The 20,864-nt window shown below is 45.1% G+C and overlaps 1 protein-coding gene across 1 annotated transcript in view; it reads right to left on the bottom strand.

The window, feature by feature from the left end:
- Positions 1-104: 104 nt before the first annotated feature.
- The window catches only part of drp2 (dystrophin related protein 2), a 31,031-nt gene continuing 10,271 nt past the window's right edge, over positions 105-20,864 (bottom strand). Inside the window, exons 7-23 of the mRNA XM_088925891.1 lie at positions 19,713-19,791; positions 18,689-18,749; positions 17,540-17,601; positions 16,859-16,933; positions 16,113-16,314; positions 15,076-15,161; positions 13,635-13,792; positions 12,358-12,524; positions 11,670-11,781; positions 10,852-10,988; positions 10,348-10,413; positions 8,207-8,272; positions 7,088-7,246; positions 5,611-5,845; positions 5,321-5,438; positions 4,960-5,049; positions 105-4,593 (exon numbers count right to left, since the gene is read on the bottom strand). Of these exons, the coding sequence (XP_088782017.1) occupies positions 4,574-4,593; positions 4,960-5,049; positions 5,321-5,438; positions 5,611-5,845; positions 7,088-7,246; positions 8,207-8,272; positions 10,348-10,413; positions 10,852-10,988; positions 11,670-11,781; positions 12,358-12,524; positions 13,635-13,792; positions 15,076-15,161; positions 16,113-16,314; positions 16,859-16,933; positions 17,540-17,601; positions 18,689-18,749; positions 19,713-19,791 (1,893 nt within the window). The 3' untranslated portion in view covers positions 105-4,573. The remainder of the gene's footprint in view (positions 4,594-4,959; positions 5,050-5,320; positions 5,439-5,610; positions 5,846-7,087; positions 7,247-8,206; positions 8,273-10,347; positions 10,414-10,851; positions 10,989-11,669; positions 11,782-12,357; positions 12,525-13,634; positions 13,793-15,075; positions 15,162-16,112; positions 16,315-16,858; positions 16,934-17,539; positions 17,602-18,688; positions 18,750-19,712; positions 19,792-20,864) is intronic.

The raw sequence follows: 20,864 nt of genomic DNA, 5'->3' as shown, positions 1-20,864 counted from the left end.
TGAAGCACAAAGTAACAGTTGTGCTCGCTTTCAAAAGACATCTGACTTCCACTGATCACTAAGGGACAGTTCCAAGCAGACAAATGACACAAAGACTTTGCGTATAACAAAAACAAATTTTATTTCTGTACACAGTATGAGTAGAAAGCAGCCAGTACCCCCCATTAATTTAAAAAGTCAGCCTTTAGGGTCATTTTATACAAAAAAAACTGATCAGAAGCCGGTATGTATTAATTTAAAATAATTAAAAACACAGATGTGTAAACATAAACAATTTTAAAATGTGAGGCAAGGAAAAGATCTTAGTTAAAAGCCAGTAAAGTTTCAAAGTTATCAGCTTGGAGAGGTTACCAGTCTGAGCACTTCTTTACTGTAAAAGTAAACCTGTATGTTCATTATAGAACAGGAGCACCACTGCTGTTGCACATACAGGGGCAGATACACCAGTAAGAAAGGCATGAAATAGGACAAGAAGCTCAGCAGGTTATTAAACCACAAGCCTAATTTGGATAAGGTTCACTCCTGAAAATCATCATAATGCAAGCCACAAAAAACAGTACCTTCGGTAGAAACCTGACCAATGTGCTGGAGCACAGATGGCTCCCAGATAAAATAGCAAAGACAGAAAGCAAAGATAGCTCTCTACTCTCCCAAAAGCTCTTTATCTGATTAAATTAAAATAGAAAGTAGTGACTTTAAAACACAGCGACACAGAGGGCTTACAAAAAATTAAGTCTTTAGCTATGGAGCACCACAAATAAATTATGTTGTACAGCAGCATATTGTATGTAGCCTATGCAGTAAAAATATCTGGACTCAAGTGTACATAAAATGTCATCCATAATCCAAAATGCACTTTTTCTTAAACAAGGCAGGGATTCTCAACTCTGGCCCTCAGGGACTGCACTCCAGCACAATGTTTCTAGTTTACTGTAGGGATAAACAGTTCTGCACCTGAACTGATCCCGTTTAGCTTGAACTGGCCCAGAGTAGCCTTCAGCTACTGATAGTTTAAAGGGCCACAGAAAACCACCTGGACTCAGACCCCAAGGACTGGAGTTGGGTGCAATGCCATGGTACAGGTTGGTGAGCTCCTTTCAGATCTCCTCTGAATGAGAGTCTAACAGCAAGAGCTGGAGAAGAGGCAGGAATGGGACTGTGAAACATGCTCTCATAATGGCTCGAGCACTGAGAGACTTTCAGAGCCTTGCGTCTGACACACAGCAGACAACCGAACTGCATCTCTTGGTCGGAATTCCATTTAAGAAGAGAATGAGAAAAGGTCAATTATACAATAGGTAAGATATTTTAAGAACATAGAATTTAAATTATAATATTGTTGTTATTCAAGATGAATACCCAGTTTAAGTCCATTTCTCAGAAATACATTTTTATTTTTATGTGTCCATTCTTATGATTTCTCTTTTTCAGATATACGCATTAAGGCTCTGCAAAGTGAAACAACATTTCACTGGCTTCAAAACTCTTCATTAATGTAAACAGAAATCCACACATGTACAGTGTACAGTATACACTGCCTTCTCCTGTTTCTAACCTGTCAGAAAGAAAAGGTTTATACTGATAATAACTATGGAATACGAAGAGGAAACATTCCAGCACTTAAGAGATATGTTTGAAATTATTTAAAAAATAGATTTCTGATTTGATTCCAGATCATGAAACATCCAGTCTCACTTAAGTTGTCATGTGACAGCCTGTTACAGGCCATAGGATGACAGGTTTCTGCTGGGCAGAAGCAGGAGGCAAGTAAAAATCTTCCATCATGTCACTTGTATTTTGGCAAGTGGGTAAAACTCAATTTATTCTGGACTCAAGTCTGCATTTAGCCAATCATTATGCCGACAGCCATCAGGACAGAATTACAGTGTACAGATCACTAAATACTGCTTTTACAATAGTGTTTTTTAGCAAATTCTTTGTTTCCTAGTCTGGATATTCATCATTTGTCGCTGTCACACTGGGGTGAATTTGTAGTAGTAAAAGTTTAACAGTATTAAATATGATAAATAAAAATAACAAATATAATGAAATAGTAGCATTGCAGTCTTATTTCCCTTACAGTACAGCAGATGAAAGCTTACTTTGTGGAGTTTTAGGTCAACAATATCTGTGTAGCACGGTAAGAAGGGGCCAGTTTTCTCCTTACAGGTGCTCCTGCCTCTTAATTGGATGCTGCAACTCCTCTATTAAAAAAATATCGTCCCACCTAAAAGGCTTAAAGCTGTGGCACGGTGTCCCTCAGGCTAAACTCCCAGCAATACCATGGAAATAACAGGAGCTGAGTTCTGTGATTTGAGTTCTGCACATTCAGCCTGAAGGAATCGAAGTTCCCAAGACAGAGCACTAGACAGGATTAAAGTTGAAAGTTGTTCACGACACTCACGTCAGAATTCCGGATCGGGACTGTAAAGCTTAATGCAGCTATTAACACCCTTCTGCTTGGATTCTTGTTTGGTGGAAGAAGTGTGCTGTACTTATTTAAAAATAATAAAATAAAGCCAAAGAACTAAGTACAGGCCATCACTAAATCAAAGTCAGGCGATAAAGGATTTTCTTTCAGGTTGTTTTAGGGCTACAGTATTATGCTCTGTGAGACTGAAGCTTGAGAGCACCATTCTATGAACTGCACATCCAGCCTAGTCCTTGTGCTGTTAGTATGGGCTTCAGAGCAGAAAGCTTTTGCACTCAATCACTGCCTAAATGCCACACCCATGCATAGTCCATGGTCACCATTCCATAGACCCAGGGTCAGCCTGCCTGCCTGCCAGGCCATTACGGGGCTTTGAATTTTCCATTAGATTAAGTGCTGAATGGATCCTTCATTCCTTAATTAACCTGCTTGCTGCAGGTCCCTTCGGACAAGTAAGGATCAGCTAGAGCAAAGACTTGCACCGGCAGGAAAGGCAGGTGCCAGGGCTAACCCTTGGTATAGAGGACTGCAGCAAGCGGCCCTGGGCACCTTGCAGGGCTACACTTCAGATGGGAACCCTGTCCCACTTATCATCCTTAGCATTTTACCTATGGCCTTTGGACTCACTGATATATTTATATATTGCATATCAAGCCAATATTTACAGAGTGCACTGGAGACAGGAATGGCAACATACACTGTAAATGTTCAAATGTCCATTAGCCTACTGTGTCTAGGTATCCACCTCTGCGTGCAGTTTCACCTTTCTTGTCATTTCTTGTTCAGTGCATTCCTTTTTTCTCCAATACCATCTATGTGTGGTTCTTCATCCAGTTTCCAAGCATCTCTGCACTCCCATTCTCTTGGGAGATACAGTACATCTTGCTATAAACTACAATACACCATGATTCAGCCACAGACATTACTTAATTAAGACCATTCTCTCACCCTATACTACATACAGTGAACACCACAGACCACAAAACAGATAGACCAACCTGCCATGTGCGATTGTGAAAACGCAAAATGAAACAAACTGGTACAATTCTCCTTCCCCCCCCCAACAGCTTTTCTAAAGTAGTGCATGACACAACGCTGTTGAGGATGAAATGTCATAACATCATGAATAAGAGAATCTGGTGGCTCTGACCAGAGCCAGACAAGCTGTAAAGTGATTTAACCTTGCTCCTCCATGAGACTCTCCTGGTTTTAAGGCATTGTAACTGCTTCATGCACTCTCCAGTCTCTAAGATCTCTGTACATACCTCCTGTGTTTAGCTGTGGAGTTCTCTTCACTACACCGGAGGCCATTAGACTATCTGTTGGCAGGTGCTTTTAAAACTAAACATGCCAAGAAAACCATCGAAGCAGTGTTAGACTCTGGATAATAAGTATCCTAGGAATCCTAATCAGCTGAAACAGTTGATTTTTAATTATTTCATTTCCCCCCTTTCTACATGCTCTATCCAAGACTTGTTAAAGTTAGCAACACAAGATCCTGGGTCTGATCAGATTATTCTAGCTCCAATGAGGAGCACATTGCTCCTGAGCTCTTGCCAGCTGCTAAGACATTCAGAGTTTGTTGGAGACAAACCAAGTAAACCATCTTGTACCCCATCTTGCTGGCTTGCAGCTGGGTGTTCTTCACTTCATTACAGGTGGCTAGAACAGACTGGTCCTGAAAGTGGTCAACAAGGAGAACTTCTGTTGGTATTACAAGCTGAAAAGGCACTCCTTGTGAGCCAATAGCAAAAACAAATTCACTCTTAAGAGAAAACACTCTTGGGAGGTACTGGCAGTCAGAAAACCTCAAGCGCTCACTCTTTGCATTGTTAAACCATAGGTCTAGGTCTTTGTGCTGTTTTCGGAAAGCTTCACCTTGCACAGTTACACACAGCCAGAGCTCGCAGCGCAGTGTCTGCACGGCCACGGCCCTTCGGCACCGGGTTCCACGTTGGGAGGACAAAGACGACCGAGCCGCATGTAGGTTAGTGCAAAAATCCAGGACGCTTCACTGAGATGGGCATTCATGCGGCTCTGTGCCGGCAGGAGGGGGCGCTACAGCACCATGAATGAGGAGAGCCGAGACGACTGGATTCCCAGCCCAGCGCACGGTGCTGCAGACTCTGAGCCACGCAGATTTTAGCTAAGGGATGGCGTACCTTAGGAGCAAAGCAAGAGAAACAACAACCATAAGAAATAATGACTCACTGAGGAAGACAAGCTTGTAGCCCAATAAAACAAAACACATTCATTAGGTTTTTGCAGTCCATTCTAGTTAAGAGTAGATACTCATTTTGTCATTCGATGCTGTTTTAATCAGATACTATTTCTGGGGGGGAAATGCAATTTACGCTGCATTTGATCTATTTTTGTTTGTAAGTGTCATCTGACTTCCGTGCTCTTGAGTGAAGAGAGGTTTACTGATGACGCATCAGCCAGTAGAAAATGGGGTCACAGCTGTCAGAGCAGCAGGTTAGAAGCAGTCGTGCTGCTGTGGGGTACTGAAAGCACCCGACCCCCCTCACCGGTGTCCGATGGGAAGACATTCCTCAGCTGTTCAATCACCTCCTCCAGGCGAATCACAGTGTCCTGGCGCTCCTGCTCCAGGTCCTCGCCTGGAAGACAGACAGACAGACCCCAGGGAGTCCTGAAGCTGCGTGCTCATGCCCACCCAACCGCCACTGCTGCGGACCATTTAAAATGTAAAATAAAAAAACACTGCTTTTCACTTTCACTCCTAAATGTCCTTCTTGCCGGTCCTGGAACAGGCTGTTTCAATTGTGCTTTTGCACAAAAAGACATGACGCGTGAAACGTTCTGGCTGCGATGGATCAGGGCCTAGGCCTGGTCATGAGGGCCAGCGCCCAGCCCGGGGACCTCAGTTACCTGCTGCCTCGGTGTCGGGGGTTCCCCTGTCCTGCTCCCCCGGCCGGCTGGCCCCAGACTGCCGTGGCGACGAGACAGAGGAAGGAGCGGAGCCGTTGGCTTCTGAATCCTCCTTGGGCTGCAGGGAGAGAGACAGTTCACACCACTAAAAATCGCCGGTGTAAGCGCTCCTGAAAAGCTTGTATTAATGGGGTCTGGTGCTCGTGGAGGATCTTTCTGGTTGCCGTTTATAACCGGGGTTACGGCCTTGCAGGCCTCCCTGTCCTGACTGAACGCCCGGGCCCTCGGACCTGCAGCAGCTCCCGGAGCCGGTGCAGCTGGGACTCCAGCTGCTTGTTGTGATCCTCCAGGATCTGCATGCGGGTCTCCAGCCTGCTCTTGTGTTGCCGCAGGATCCGGGCCTCTGCCAGCAGCTCGTCGTCGCGGTGACCCATCGGGGAGCCCAAGGCGCCCTCCGTGAGCTGAGGGGAGGCTGCGGCCTCCTCGTGCTGCCACTTCAGCCGCCGGTACTCCCCCTGCAGGACCCTGCCGGAACAGCAACACCCCTCATCAGGCTGGCAAGGAGACCACTCTGAAACTGTGTCTGACCAGGAGTTAATTCAACACTTTCCCACTCTTTTCTATGCTAATCTGGTCTTTTATCAACCCATAGCCGCCAGTTTGCTTCAGTTCTTTCATAAACATAAACCATGTCAGGTAAAACTCATTCTTACTGAATCATGATTCCCACACACCGAGAACAGCGGGCGACAGATCAACCGCACTTCAGAGCAGAAAAGAGAAAATTCAGTTCATCCGATTCTTTTGGGTCCTTTCATTGTCTTCTGCTCTAGCTCCAGCTGTGTTTGTAGATAAATGTCAGTAAAGTCTTGAGTTTATCAGACATTGAGTTTGTAACCTGAAGGCATCACTCACGTTTTCCCACTGCCATTCTTTCACACACTTGCAGCACTCATTAAAATAATTAGATCATCCATCAACAGGCTAGTTTTTAATTAGATACTTAAATCAATCGATCCTGTGGTACAGAAAAGGATGGGCAAAAGTGTGTTAAGGATGTGTGTTAGACTTTTCTAGTGAGGATCTCAAGGCTGTATTGTACTAAAGACCAGCCTTCAGAAAAAGAACCAAACCCTTTGATGTTGCCTGTGCATATCAGATACTAATAAAATGCAGAATAATACGTGGTTCACTTTATACAGCTGTTTAATAGAAGTGGTTAAAAAGTAATAAAATGTTAATCTGAAATCCACTTTCCTAATTAGCTATGATAGGGAATCTTTCCTTCTCCGGGTGATGAAAGATCCACCTCCAGCTCCTACAGTAATTAATAAAGCTATATGTTTTATAATACAAACCAGTGATTTTTCACAATCCAAAATATTTATATAATCCTCAATATTGATATATTTAAATAAATATGTGAAATACCTAGTTAAATATTTAGGTAGGGTTTTCAGTGAAATCCTTGGTTTTCACCATCAGTATGTATGTGTTTTATGCAACATACATACTGATGCACTCACAAAATGCAACAGCTAATGGATTTTAGTCACATTTTTCACACCACATTCTTTAACAAAATCACAGACCATATGATCATAAACATCAAAATATTATGATCCATATTCATTATGAAATGTCAAAATGATAACATTACAAAGTTAGCAGGGTTCTGATCTCCTGGAGCTCTTAACAAAATGAGGCTTACCGACTTCGGAGAAGAGTACAGGAAGCCAGCCTTTAAAACCACCCTGGTTCCCTCACCTGTTCTCGTTCTCCAGCCGAGCCAGGATCCTCTCCAGCTCATCCTTGTCCTCACAGTTGATGTTGGCCAGGATGTGTCCAGCCCCGGACTGCTGGCCCGTAGGAGAGTCCTGCTCCAGGGTGGGACTGGAGAGGCGCAGCAGGTACTGGTCTTCATCCCTGACACCGCAGCAGTAGAAACAGTAGGCAAGGACATACACACACACAGCTCTGCACATACACACACACACACACACACAACTGTGCACACACACACACAAACACACATGTGGACACAGACACTATAAACATAGCAGAGTGATCTTTGGCTCGAAGAGAGAGAAACACACACAGGTAGAGCAGGCACATACCCAACCACTTTTGCAGGCTAATACTAACCCAGTTCTGCTAAGGATAGCTTTTGGACCCCACTTTCTAAACACAGCAGCTATGGACTGCTATTTCTATTATCTAGCACAGATGAACACTTTAAGATCTATAAGGCCAGATCAGTCGACACAGGTTCAGCCATTCAAATAACGTTGGAGCTCCCCCATATTCCTTGGACTCTGCTATCTCATATTTTGAGTAGCTGTAGCCTACTTGCACTCACAAAATCCATACCGGAGCCTAGAGACTCATCACAGCTGGGGTTTCTCTTGTTTTCCACAGTTGTAACTGGACAGAATGTCCCTGACTCCCCCCTGCACAGGACACAAGTGCTTCACAGGGATGTTCACTGGTGCCTACTGCTCAGCTGGCTGGACTTGCTTGCCCAAGGGTACAACAACAGCAGGCATCACGGGGATTCAAACCCTCAGCCTCACAAACACAAACCCAGGAGGGCTGTCCACAACTCCACGTGGTCTCACACTGGCCTGCTATGCAATATTAAAATTCGGCAAACAGCTCCTCACCGAGACCCAGATTAGTGCCACTACACTATCTGGCAGTGAGCAGCATGCCAGATCTTCCAAAGCAAAGCCTCTAGCGACTGGGTTTCAGTGTCCTTAAACACTCGGCAATCAGCCAGTGCAGACACACGCAGCCGGCGCAATTTAGGTGAAATTACTCGAGGCTTTATTGTGAAGCCACCACTTCACGAGAACCATTGGTGTGGAATGATTGTGATTTACTCACAAGCTTTCGTCAGGAGAGAGGCTGTCAGTGAAGAAGGAGCAGTTCTGATTCTCCATTTCTGCCAGTCTGGAAAGTGGGAGACAGAGAGGTGATGGGATCACTGAAAATGGCAACAAAAGGCAGGAACATCAAGGACACAAGCTTTTCACACAACACTTTCTAGAAGGTTCATGGAAAAAGCACTGCAGGCAGCTGCTAAGATGCAAGTTCTGCAACATCTTTAAAGGGAGATTCCTTATTTTCTTTTGTTTGCCTTTTGATAAACAATGTGCCGCGTTGCAAAGCATCTGTCCCATACTTTTGGAGGTGTGCATAGTCCTCTGGGGGAGGAGGGGTGCAAATTCATCTACTGACAGAAGACGCTTTAATAGAGGGTGGCAAGCTGAAGAAAAATCAGAAACAAATACAGCTTTTCCTATTAAAACTACACTCAGCTCATTTTAAAAACATGTGACGGCAGCCTTCGACGGCTGACTCTGTTCGGTAAACAAGCACAGTGTCCTATCGCTGTTGCGGCAGAGCTCTGTCCTTATCAGATCCTGTTGATGGGCTGGAGGCCTCTCAGCCTGTGGCCTCTGACCCCCAGAGAGCCGAACACAAGGGCCTGCGACACGGCCAGCGGCTCACTGTCCCCGTGGCAACGGGCGGAGAATGGCAGACGGAACTGCTTGATCTTCACAGCTCCTCACTGCGCCGGGCAGGAGAGCTGCTAGAACAGACTAACGCCAGCCAGGGCAGAACCCTCCAGGGTCTCAATCCCTTCCGCGTTATCTCTTATTAACGAAGAGAGGGTCCCATCAGCTGGGCCTCGCATGCACTCTCCCTGCAGAACCTCTCACTCTCACGCACAAATCACAGAACACCAGACCTGCCGCGGGGGCTGTCACATTTTAAAAAAAAAAGTGAATTAAAACAAACGCTCATTTTAACTATTTACAACTATTAGTTCACAGGCAAACATTTCACTTTCTTCAGTGTTCTTGATCAAAAAGGTTGTGACAGCTTGTATAGTGTGTTCTAGGCTGCATCCCTCCCCAAACTCTAGTTGATTGGGGAAAAATAAAAATGCTAATTTCAAGGGGGGTTTTTTGTCAGCAAGTGAAACATCCTGGGTTGGGACCTGTTCTGGTGCTGAAAAATACAGTTTGATCTTTTAAAACTACAATGGGTAAGACTCCATTTTAATGTCGTCTCTGGAAACGACCAAAATTGTGAGAGATTCAAAGCTACACTACGCTACGCATGACCCATGTGACAGCAGTCCAATTAACCTTCTCAGGTGTGATCCGATTGGAGATTTCTGCCTCCTTTGTCCCCCTGGCTTCTACTCCATACAGTAATATGGCTTCTGTTTTGTAGTTTCGCTGCCAATTTCAAGTAAGGATATTTTTTTAAAAGATGTGCCCTTTTCCTTTCGTATGAACGCTAATGTTTAGGTTTTTATATTTGTTCCAGTACTGTGACGTGCCTTTAAAAGGTACTGGCAGAGCTGCAGGGCTTATTGTGCCTTTACATTTTTATCTTGTTGTTCTTTCCCTCATTCAATGCAGAAACAGAACAACTGCCAAATAACATGTCATTGGCGGGAGATGAATTAAGACAGATTGTTTCAGAGTAGATGCAATTAATACAGAGAGGGCTTGTATGGGAAAACGAGAAAAACAAAGAGAAAATGGTTTATCTGCTATCTTCTTTCACACCTCTGCATTGTCCTCAGTTCACTGGGGTGAGTTTAGCTCCTAAAACATTCCACCTGCAGATCCCAGTGAACAAAATCATGAAGCTGAATGAAATTATGGCAGGGAACCCCAAGGCACCCCATTTAGGCCTCCTTAGCCAGGCTCATGCATGATCCAGTGACAGAGGTGACGTCACCCTCTGGAAAACAGACAATGCAGAACCCGGCCATGGCAGAGGAGCGGTCTTTGGTGTGTCCAGGAAGTGACGCTGGGCTGGTCGAGTCCCGGCGGGGGGCAAGCAGAGATGGAGCTCTCATCAGAGCTGGAGCGCAGCAGTACAGTTTCCAAGCCCACACACACTGCTGGAAGGGATTTGTCCAAGGCAACTAAACTAAAGTGGGAGATTCATTATAATTTTAAATCAATCAATAAGAGGTCCAACGCTCCCTCAGCTATTCCTACCTGCTGGCAAAGTGCTCGATCCTGGAGTGTGTGTCTGCGTGTGGCAGCTTTGGAGAAGAACAGGGGCTACAGCCAGGAGACAAAAGGGCAGCACTTAACACCGTGAACAGCAGGGTTAGCTATCTGTCAATCACTACAGAGCGTGCTCCTACACTCAGAGAGTCATACATTTTCCTCAGTTTGATCAGCCCACATACAGAGACAGACCTACACTAGTTCATATTTTGCAAAGACTTACTTAACCAGTTAAACAGAAGCTCCTCCCTCCCTCCTGCAATGCTGGAAGGGTCCTGAGGTTCCATCATCAGCTGATCTTATTTTTGTCGTCAATCTTCCGTCTTGAGTACTAAATGATCATAACCCTACATCCCACTGAACTCTCAGTTACCTAAACATGAACTTTGTAACTTTTCCTATGTTCAGATGTACTGCAGTTCAGATCTAATTCCTACCACAGTGAACAACTGATGGCTAACTGGTGCCCAAGTGCGGAAGCAGACTCACGTTTCACTGCTCTCTGCCTCCAGCACAGACTGGACGGGGAGATAGCCTCTCTGGGGATGCTTGCTGAAGTACTGCTTGGATCGGAACTTGTTTTTCAGAGTCTTGGCAAAATCCCTCATTTTCTCCCCCGAGGTCGTCTGCCAACAAGAGGAATAAAGTATTTCAGCGAGAGCCCCTGGCTCCACCACCTGCAGGGCCAGCACACCTGAGAGCCTTTGCTAACAGATTCACAGCTCCGTATTAACCTTAGGGTTGCCTTCTCTTTAGCTAACCTCATACAGTTGACTCAACATCCGCCAGAAGAACTTGAAGAAAAACAGTACCGTAAACCCTCGGTTTCATGGACAGAGACATCTTCTAAAGGGGAATTTTGTCAGTAAAATACCCCTTTAGAAATACCAACCTTTCCCTGCAATAATGGTGAAACACACAAAAAATTAAACAAGGTAAAATAATTACTGCATGTCCTAGGTTTAAAATTCAGGAATATCACTGGTACTCTACAGAGGTATTGCTTAGCTGGTTATGATGGGTGTTTTCAGTGTTTCATATGCTTTAGCAAATTTTATACAATGTATGTACAACACCAAATAAAGTGTTTGTATATTTATGATAAAAAAGGCACAGGAACTATTTTTACTGACTGTGTTAACAGAAGTTGTTAAAATAAGTCAAAAGAAACAGAAAGCATATATGTATACTGTAGCATGTCTATGTTTATATATGTATTTGGAGAATTTTCATTCACGTGAAGAGATCCGTCTGAACTGGTCGAACCCTTGCAGCCTGTCAGGCTGACAGTAAGCAGAGTTCCTCACTGGTGTGTAGTACTCCATGATAGGGTAGTGCAGCTTCTTTCCTTTGGTGGTCTGTCCTGTGAGAAAACAGGTCTGGCAGATGTCCACATTGAACTGCTTCAGGCTGCGATACCTGGGCAACAGGCAGTAGACAGGGCATTCGTCAGACAAACTCCTCCATTCTATGGATTTTTGAAGATTAGTTTCTGCTCAGTCCCTTGACTAAGTTAATTAGTGTCTGAGTAAGAGAATTCGTTTGGGTTCCACCTGCCCACTGCTCAGCGCCCGTGACCCCCTCACCTCTCCACTGCTCCCTGCACTCGCTCCTGCTCTGTGTTTCACTGCCAATCTTCACTCTGAAACCGGTCGTGTGATTTTCTTATTGCTCTTATTCCCGAGAATATGCACCATCCGGCTGGTTTCATTACTGCTCCATCACCGCATGTTTTTTTTAATGCTGACTATTTCATCTCGCCCAGCGCAGCACTTGCGTCTCATTTCTCCAATCTATTCTTGTGCTTGTGCATTAAGTCAACTTTATACACACGTTGTAAGTCACCTTGCACAACAGCTACAATAACTCCTACACAGGAAAACTACAGCGCTGCTTGTTGGTTATTTTCCGCCGGCTAGAAACGAGAAGAGCAGAAAGGAACAGTAACGGGTTCGCGATCAGAGACTGGCACTGGGGCTGAGGCCCAGCCGGTACCTGAAGCCCTTGATGGGGCACTGCTTGCAGACGGAGCACTTGGCCTGGTGCTTGGCGGATTCGGCCACGGCCACCCGGTGCAGCACGGGCAGCCACACCACCGACTGCGGCTCCAGGCTCATCCACTCCACGAAGTCGGACAGCTCGATGGCAGGCTTCCCTGGCGCCTGTGGGCGGACAAGGAAGAGGGACGACAGAGGGCACGGGCAGGGCAGGCGCATTAGGAGGAGGAAATCAAAACGTCACTAAAAGAAAAGAGGTGAAAACAGTTGTTTAAAAAAAAGAGTAACAGAGAATTCAGAAAAAGACATTGCAAAGGAGGCTCTGGAGATGCAGAGAATCCTTAATGGGCACAATTCTCATTAAACGCATATCAAAAATGCATTTAAAGTTTGATTTCCCTGGGCACTTTCCTAATAAGAAAAAAGGCATAATTAACATGTATCATTCCCACATGCATCTGGGAGAGGCGCTCAAGGATGGCGCTGTCTAATAACATCCTCTTCCTTGATGCTTCCTAACTTTGCCAGCACCTGGGGCTGCACTGGCGCTTGATTTGTGCTGATGGCGTTTCGATTATCTGTAGCAGAGGGGAGAACTTCCTGAGTGCACCCAGTTCTGCAAGGACATGGGCACAGAGCTGCCAAAAATGAACCTGATTTTATGGCTGCCTCTCGCCCAGACACTCAGTTCAGCTCAAGGTCAGGCTGACAGAACTTGACAACAAGCCTAAATTATAATAATGTAATGTAAACAGGGGGCAATTTAAAAGCCATCACCTTTTCAACTGCGGTTCTTTTTTATGCATAAAAATCACTGCACCGTGTCATTGTTCAATTTAGCTATGGTAATACAAGACGTGATTAACACATGCCTGGAGAACTGATGGTATCCGCTAAATTGGAATATACTGCATAGAGTACACGTATTAAAAACAATCAATTTAATTTAGCGCAGCTGTCGTTAAACACACCCTGCTTGATGGAGCACCTTAAATTCTGAAAGGTTTCTTCTAGGATGGAGCAGAAAAGCAGCTGTGCTTAGTGGTTTAAACCTATTCAGTCACAATACTGTGTGTCACCTAGTCTGAAGAGACACAGAAAACACTGTTGCACTCAGACATTCGAAAGTACAAGGCAGTACAGGCACAGCAGGAGCTCGGCAGCAATCCAGTCTCAATCCAGTTCGTGATGAGAGCTCATCCGCCGAGCTAAACCAGTACGGTACGTGCACTAGACCCCCCACAATGCCATGATGCCCAGGGGCAATGCCCTCACCATTCGCAAGCAGCTGCGGACGCTGGGCTCCACGTTACTGCCCCCAAACGCCGCCACCTCTCCCAGCTGCCGGGGGATCTGGATGGCTTCGTGCAGCAGCATGCTGAGGTGGCGCTGATCCGTCTGCCCCCCGGGCCCGGACACCTGCTTGAAGAGATCTGCCGAGGAAGAAAGCCCAGCGCGGGCATCAGCTCGCTGCTGCCCCTGCCCACCTGGCACCAGACGATGGGAGACGAGGGCACCGTGCTGCTCCTCTCTCAATAAGAGGCCTACAGGTCTTAAAAACACTTTTTCCCTTCAGATGTGATTTCTGCTCTCAATGAACAGATCATGTCTGAAATAGATCTGCCAGTCCGTTCTGGTCAATGGTTCACAGCGGGCTGGGACTGAAGGGACGGAAATGATGACTGTTAAAGGGACCCAGTGTGTCAGTGTTACTATGGCTCCAAAGCCAACCTCTCAACAATACGAACAAAATATATTTTACTCGTATAACACATATTGGAAGCATTTTACGATAAATAAAAATAAGAGAATTAAAATCTCCTCATTCTTGCTATTTCCCCCCCCCCTAGTGGAGGTACAGTGGGCTGGAGAACTAAAGCCAAGACACGAATCTGTCATCGTTCCTGCAGAAAAGGTGCCCAAGAATCGACGAAACCACTGCCGCCAAACCAAAGATTTCTGGGCTCTCCAGCTTTGGACCTGTCACCCTGAATCGCAGACACCCACTGTTTCCTTTAGTGTGAATTTTAATTATATAATTAGAATTTTGATCTTGTAATCCATTATTGACCTGCACTGTGTTCGATCATCAACATTGGAACAACAGTATTATTAAACAAAAGCTGCTGTTACTGCCTTATCCATGCATACTGCAGTCTGCTACTTCCAGCATGAACCCATACCTGTCCAAATAATCTCTTCCTCACTGTGTCCTATGCTGTAGCCATCGTTGGCTTTGTTTTGACAGCTGCCTCTGTCTGATCATCTCCATCAATTTACTTTCCACCTTAAATCACATTTTCTTGCTGTTAATTTCAAAGGTTTCACATAAAAGCTAGAATTCATAATACTTTACATCAAGTCCTGGATGCACAGTTTGTCAGCCTCCTGAATTTTCTGAAGAGCTGACAATTTCTTCCTGGTACTTGCTACATTAGTCTTCTTGCTTAGCCTGTTATGAAAAGGCTTGTGAAGTGATTTGAAATGGTGTTTGCTGTGAAAAGAGACTGTGAAATAAAAACTGGAGCAAAAATGAGCTGAATGAAGCGCATTGAAACTGAGAACGGAACTGCCTTCTATCTCAAGCAGCAGGGTGCTTAAAGCATTTTCAAACTAAAGAAAAACGCAGATGTTTTAAAAAAAAAACATTTAACATGATCTAAGAAATTCATTTGCATCTGCCAGATAATTTCAGATAACTTATCATTTAACTCACACTTGTATTTCTCCTGAACATCAGAGCTGCACAAGCAGACCAGCCCCGTCTTGAAGGACAGCACTCTCACCTTCCCATTGCGGCTACTGGAGACACAGGGAAAGTGCAGTGAGAGACAGAACATGCTGTGTGCTGACAGCAGCGCAAAACGCTAAAGACCGATCAAGCCGCCTCATGCAGTTCCAATACAAAATGTGACAGATTGATCAGTATTTAAACCTCATGTCTATTTTCACTCAACCTGTCACCCACAGCTGAGCGGAGCTTCCTGAATCAATTCTATAAGCCCAATACAAAAACCCGGCACAGGTGCAGTGCGGGCCAGAACCAGGCAGTGGACTGTTACACAGATTAGGATATTGATTGCTACTGACAGAGAAACCTATTTAGTGCAGCCTGTTATGCTTTCAGAGTAGACTTGATAAGTGGGTCACATTCATGCTTTGTTTGTTTGAAAGCCGCCAAAACTTAATTCGCAGGTTGGATATACGATTGCCAGTTTGCCATTTCACAGTGCTTTCGCAATTATAGTAATTGCTTGGACTGTAAGGGCGCTGATGTTCACGAGGATAGCAAGAGAAAAATAGCCTCTCCTTGCAGGACACAGGCTAGTTCTGAAGTTTTATTTACAATGCGTGCTCTACTTTGCATCTTACATAACGTATTAATTTTGGAGCAACTGCTTTTCATTTATAACAAGGGGGTCCAAGGTGAAAAGCCTGCCCAGGACCAAAATTAATTCTGTTAATTATTTCAAGGTCGTGTAACAATTTTTAAAAATTAGAGTTACTCAAAATAATGTGGTACTTGTTTCTTTTTTCATAGTATTTTGATCTTTAGGGCAGGACACAGTCAAATATTTAATTGGAATGCCTTTTAAAATACTCAGTCTCGTGTCAGACTCGAGCGCACTCTTCTTCAGAGAGAAGATAATCCAGATGCAACACATGTCAAGGCAGGAGAATTAGCACCAGCACCCGCGAGCTAACCCAGCAGAACCGCAGGGAGCCAGGAATGAGACTGGAAGGGCAGCGTACCAGTCGTAGACGTTGAGCAGCCAGTTGAGGCACATGTCCACACAGAGCGGGATGTTGATGAGGACGCCCCTCTCCTCCTCCAGCCGCTCGTACAGGCTGGTCAGGGAGTGGATGACCTCCACCACGTCCATGCTGTGCTCGCTACGGCGCAGGCTGGGCTCCCGGAACACTTCGGACAGGCTGCCCAGGGTCATCAGGTCCACTGCGGACAGGACAGACAGCAGGACACGCACTGAGCCCTCTCTGCTGCAGGACCTAACACCTGATGTCAGGCAGTTTCAGAGCCCTTCAAGGGCAAGGGGAGAAGGCGGATTTGCAGTTACAGCATTAATTGTCATGAATGGTGCTCTTTAAAAACCTAGTCCAGTCAGTTAAAAACCTAGTCTGCAGTTACCTTGGCAGCAGTTCACTTACTGCTCAGCCTAACTTGCAGCTAAACCCAAAGAAAATGAGACTTTGTTCCTCTCCTTCATTTACAAGAACATGTGGCAGGTTGTTTCCCCAGCCACAGGGACAATGGGAAACAAAGAGCTCGAACTCCTATTCCCTGGGCCCTGAAGCTGGAAAAGAACTCCATTTGGGAATGTCCTGATGTATGGATAAAGCCAGTGGTAAAAGCTAGAACTCCTTCTGCAGTCTGGGGCTACAATCCCAGCCGTCTCGCCTGCCAGCTGTGCCGCAGCTGGGGAGAACAGAGACAGAAGTGGCGGAGACGGGGCGGTCCCTCCCCGAGGAAGAGTACGTACAGCGCAGAGCCTTCTGCAGTCTCCGCAGCTTCATGGCCGTGCGGTACGCCGAGAACTTGATGTTGTTCAGATCAGCTGAGAGGAGACAAGCACAGGGGATAAGCGGAGCGAGAGGGACGAGCAGGCCTCACAGATCTTACAGTCCTGTTGCTCAGAGAAACCAGCAGCATCGAAGCCCACACTGCACAGCCCAGACTGAACTTCATCTCGGCTAGATAAGGAATCCACAGAGTTTAACTCCAACTGGATCCATCAGCGATCGCCTCGGAATTTTTGGGGAACAACGAATCAGATTGGACTAATAAAAAAACAAGATCAGTTTAGTCAAGAACACAGTGAATTAAATTCACATTAAAAAATAATGTAACTTGTCTCTTAGACAGTGATGGTGTCTTTGTCTTAAACTTGCAATTAATTACGCAACAAATAACTGATTTTTTATGCAACTCTACATGACGTTCAGGCTGAAAGCCAGTGAATTTTGTTAGAGCCCATCTCAAACCATTTCTCACACCACCACCTTCGGGAAAAGTGCCAGGAAACTCTCCATAACTCCCAGAGCTCAGTTTAATCCAAGCCAGGGCTTCTGGACTGAGAGAGTGCCGTACTTGTACTTCTGCACAAGCGGTGTCAGGGCACTGACGGAGGGTACGATGAGGGAACCCGGTCAGAAAGACTCACCCAGTGCCTGATACAACTCTGTCATCTTCGGGTGGTCCCAGCAGGTAGTCTGAGCCTGGTGACTGAAATTTACAAAAACATATCAGAAGTGGAAACATCATGATTTTATCAGCCACTTTTTTTTTAAATGGTGAAAGCTAACACTTGAGCAAGATCACCTTTGAGTAAGCAAAGCACAGTAAACCGCACGCCTCACATTTCATCAGTGTAGCACACTCAACAGGACTTACACATGCAGACTGACTCACACAGCCGCATGTCCTTGCAGTTACCGCGGCTACAGTCCCCTTTGCTTCCAGAAGCAGCTGTGTCCCTGGCAGGGAGAATGCACGTCCAGTGTATGTGGCAGGACAGCCAGAACTGCAATCTCACTCGCTCCTGCTTTACCAGGTAGCGCACACCGTAGAAGATCACAGGAGCCAGCGGCATAACTGTCCAGATGGCATCAAAGACATGCTCGCGAAAATGAGCGGCCCGGCCCCAACAGAACGCTTTAAATGAAATTAAAAATTGGCCTCATTGAGCAAGTCCCGCTTTCCCAAACCCACTTTGAAGGAGCTTTTTTTTCCTTTTTCTTTTTTTAACGCCTGGCGGCACACTCGCCCAGACTGCGAGCAATCCCTCGCTGGCAATACGAATCGATTGGCACGGCTCAGGTGTAGGCAGGGAGACCAGCGGCTCAGCCACAAAACCAACAGAGAATTCGTGCAGGCTGGGGCGGGAGCAGATCCCGCTGATCAAAGTCCGTGATTCCAGGCAAGCAGACAATCTTGAACGATAATCTTTACGGAACACGAGACGTGCAGGGAGAGATGCAATTAAAAAGACGAAAGGATTAATGTGCTTTGCATAAATCTGCTGGCACACTCCTGGTATTTCTGCCGGTGCCAGAAAGGAAAAGGCTAATCCACAGACATATTCTTCTGCAGGTGACGCTCAACAGCATTTTCGCAATACTCTGATCAGCGATGCCGCACTCCTCGTAAACCACTGCACAAAGCTTGTAAACCCCACTGTGAGTCAGGGGGGATTAGTATTTTCTAAGTACAATGGGGCAGAGGCTTGTGTAGTTTTGTGATGGAAAACTGAGAACTAGGAGATAACCATTATGTGTTAAACCAAAAACTGTTGTTTTATTCTTTTTCTTACTTGATATAGTATGGCACTTTGTTGGGGGATATAGCCCGCTCCCAGGGGATCTGCACAGAACCTGAAAGAGAGATTATCCGTGAGCCATAGAGAAGAATTAGCTCAGTCTCCACACTAAGGACGGAGTTCAGACTGATTCCTTGGGTTAAGATTAGTCCCTAATGGTGGGTTACGACTCGCACGCTCAGACCTTGAAAAGGAACAGCAGCAGAGAGTAAAAGGAACCAGAGAGGTCTCTGCACACTCACAAGGCTAGTCCTGGGTCACAAAGGATGAAATCTTACGAATCAAAGCAGAAATTCGCATGAAGCCAGAGGATCAATACAGAAGTCCAATTAGATTTATATCACTGTACCCAGAAATACACTGGGTTTTTTAATGAATCATTAAAATAAATACACTCTCGAGATAGTCTTATCTCTCTCCACCAGAAAAACATGCTTGCTCTGCCAATGGAACATAGATATCAATAAAACCCATTAAAAGAAGTTAAAGCAGCAGGAAAAACACAACATTAATTTTTCTTGTACATTGCAGTTGACTTTTTCAAAGAACACCATGCAAAGTGGAAAACAGACCGTTTCTGTGTCTTTCAGATCCAAATGAAAGCTATAGAGCACCTCACATCTCCACTGTGTTCCCCTCTGAAGTTAAGACAGCCCCTAAGAAGCCCTGGTGATCATTCTCCTTTAAGCAACACACTGTACATACTCCCCTCACGGCCTGTTCTAATGTGATCAGAACACTCTTTTATAAAAACAGCCCATGGTTTGTACTTTTTCCTTCACACATCACAAGAGAGAGAAAGCATCTAATGTACTCAGAGTCTTTCCGCTTGCAGGACACACCGAATCTGGCTGGGTTTTGCAAACGAAAACTCTGAAGCCTTTGTGCAGGGCGTGTGCAGCAAGCAGGCAGTGACGGGGGCACACATCATTCCTGCTGTAGCATATTCTAGGCTGTAGAGCTAAAAAAAGATTTCCATCTTTCTATTCAGCATTCCTTGACCAGAGAAGATGCTTACTGGACAGGAAGTGCTGGGACCCTGGTCCGAAATCTCTGTGGGCGTCCTGGAGCTGTTTGAGCCTTTCGTCAACAGAGCCCTGCAGAAGACAAAAAAAAGAGATGGGAGATTTAAAATCAGCGCAGCTCATCTCCTCTATAGCAGATGTTAGATGAGAAGCCTCTTCATGCGACAGGAAACTTGCAATTAGAGATCCGCTTGTCCCTCTCCAGTCAGAATGCCAACTCTGTGCAGTGTTCAGGAAACAGCACACTCCCTTCATATTGAACCTTTAAACCCGGTAAAGAAATGGTTATGTGTACGTCAATAACACAAGGGATTTCAGCAAATACAGTATATAGGTCTTATCTTTCAGAGTTGAGGTTTTATACAGCAGGCCTGCAGGCTTTATGTGCTCTAATCCAGGATTATGTTTAGAATGTTGGATTTATTTAATCTATTAATGTCAGAGAATATACTATATATACACATTTGACTAATGAAATACACCTGGCCTGAAATATTTTTTGGCAGAAGCCAGGTAAGTAGTAAACATCAATTGTGAAAATAAGTCTTCAAAACTACTGAGTTAGAAAAAGAAAATATGATACTAAAAGCAAACAAGCCCACCAATTAAAAAAATAAAGATTGGAGCATTAGGAAGGCACAGAAATCAAGGTCAAGGTATTCAACCCACTTTTTCTGATCTACAAAAAAAGTTTACCTACTGTTATGCAAGGGGAGCTGTGCAAATCAAATATTAGAGTTAAAGATATTGGAACAAAACAACGGAAACCAGCACATTAAAGTACATCACATCTGTGCCACTATACCAAGAGCAGAACCGCGGCAATTATTCAAATGACTGTAATCACAATTCTCGCTTTTATTCAACTAATAAGCACGAATAAGAACTGAGGGAAAGAAAGCTTTACTTCCCTTCCACATTTGCACTCCTATTTCAAAGTTCTTTCAGCCAGAAGGGAATTAGCTGCATGCGAGAGACCCTCTGGGAACAGGGTTTTTGCACAAACAAGTTGGAGCGCGTGGCTTGAAATTTCAAAAGCCAGTGCGTGTGAGTCATGTGGTTGCTCTGATGCACAGCCCAAAACGCTCAACTAATGCCTGACCCAAAAGATTACAAACGCATTGTCTGCACTCATTGCACTCATG

This window comes from Atractosteus spatula, chromosome 9 (genome assembly GCF_055471065.1).
Source record: "Atractosteus spatula isolate fAtrSpa1 chromosome 9, fAtrSpa1.hap1, whole genome shotgun sequence".
Taxonomy (NCBI): domain Eukaryota; kingdom Metazoa; phylum Chordata; class Actinopteri; order Semionotiformes; family Lepisosteidae; genus Atractosteus; species Atractosteus spatula.
This window is presented reverse-complemented; position numbering and strand designations above follow the sequence as displayed.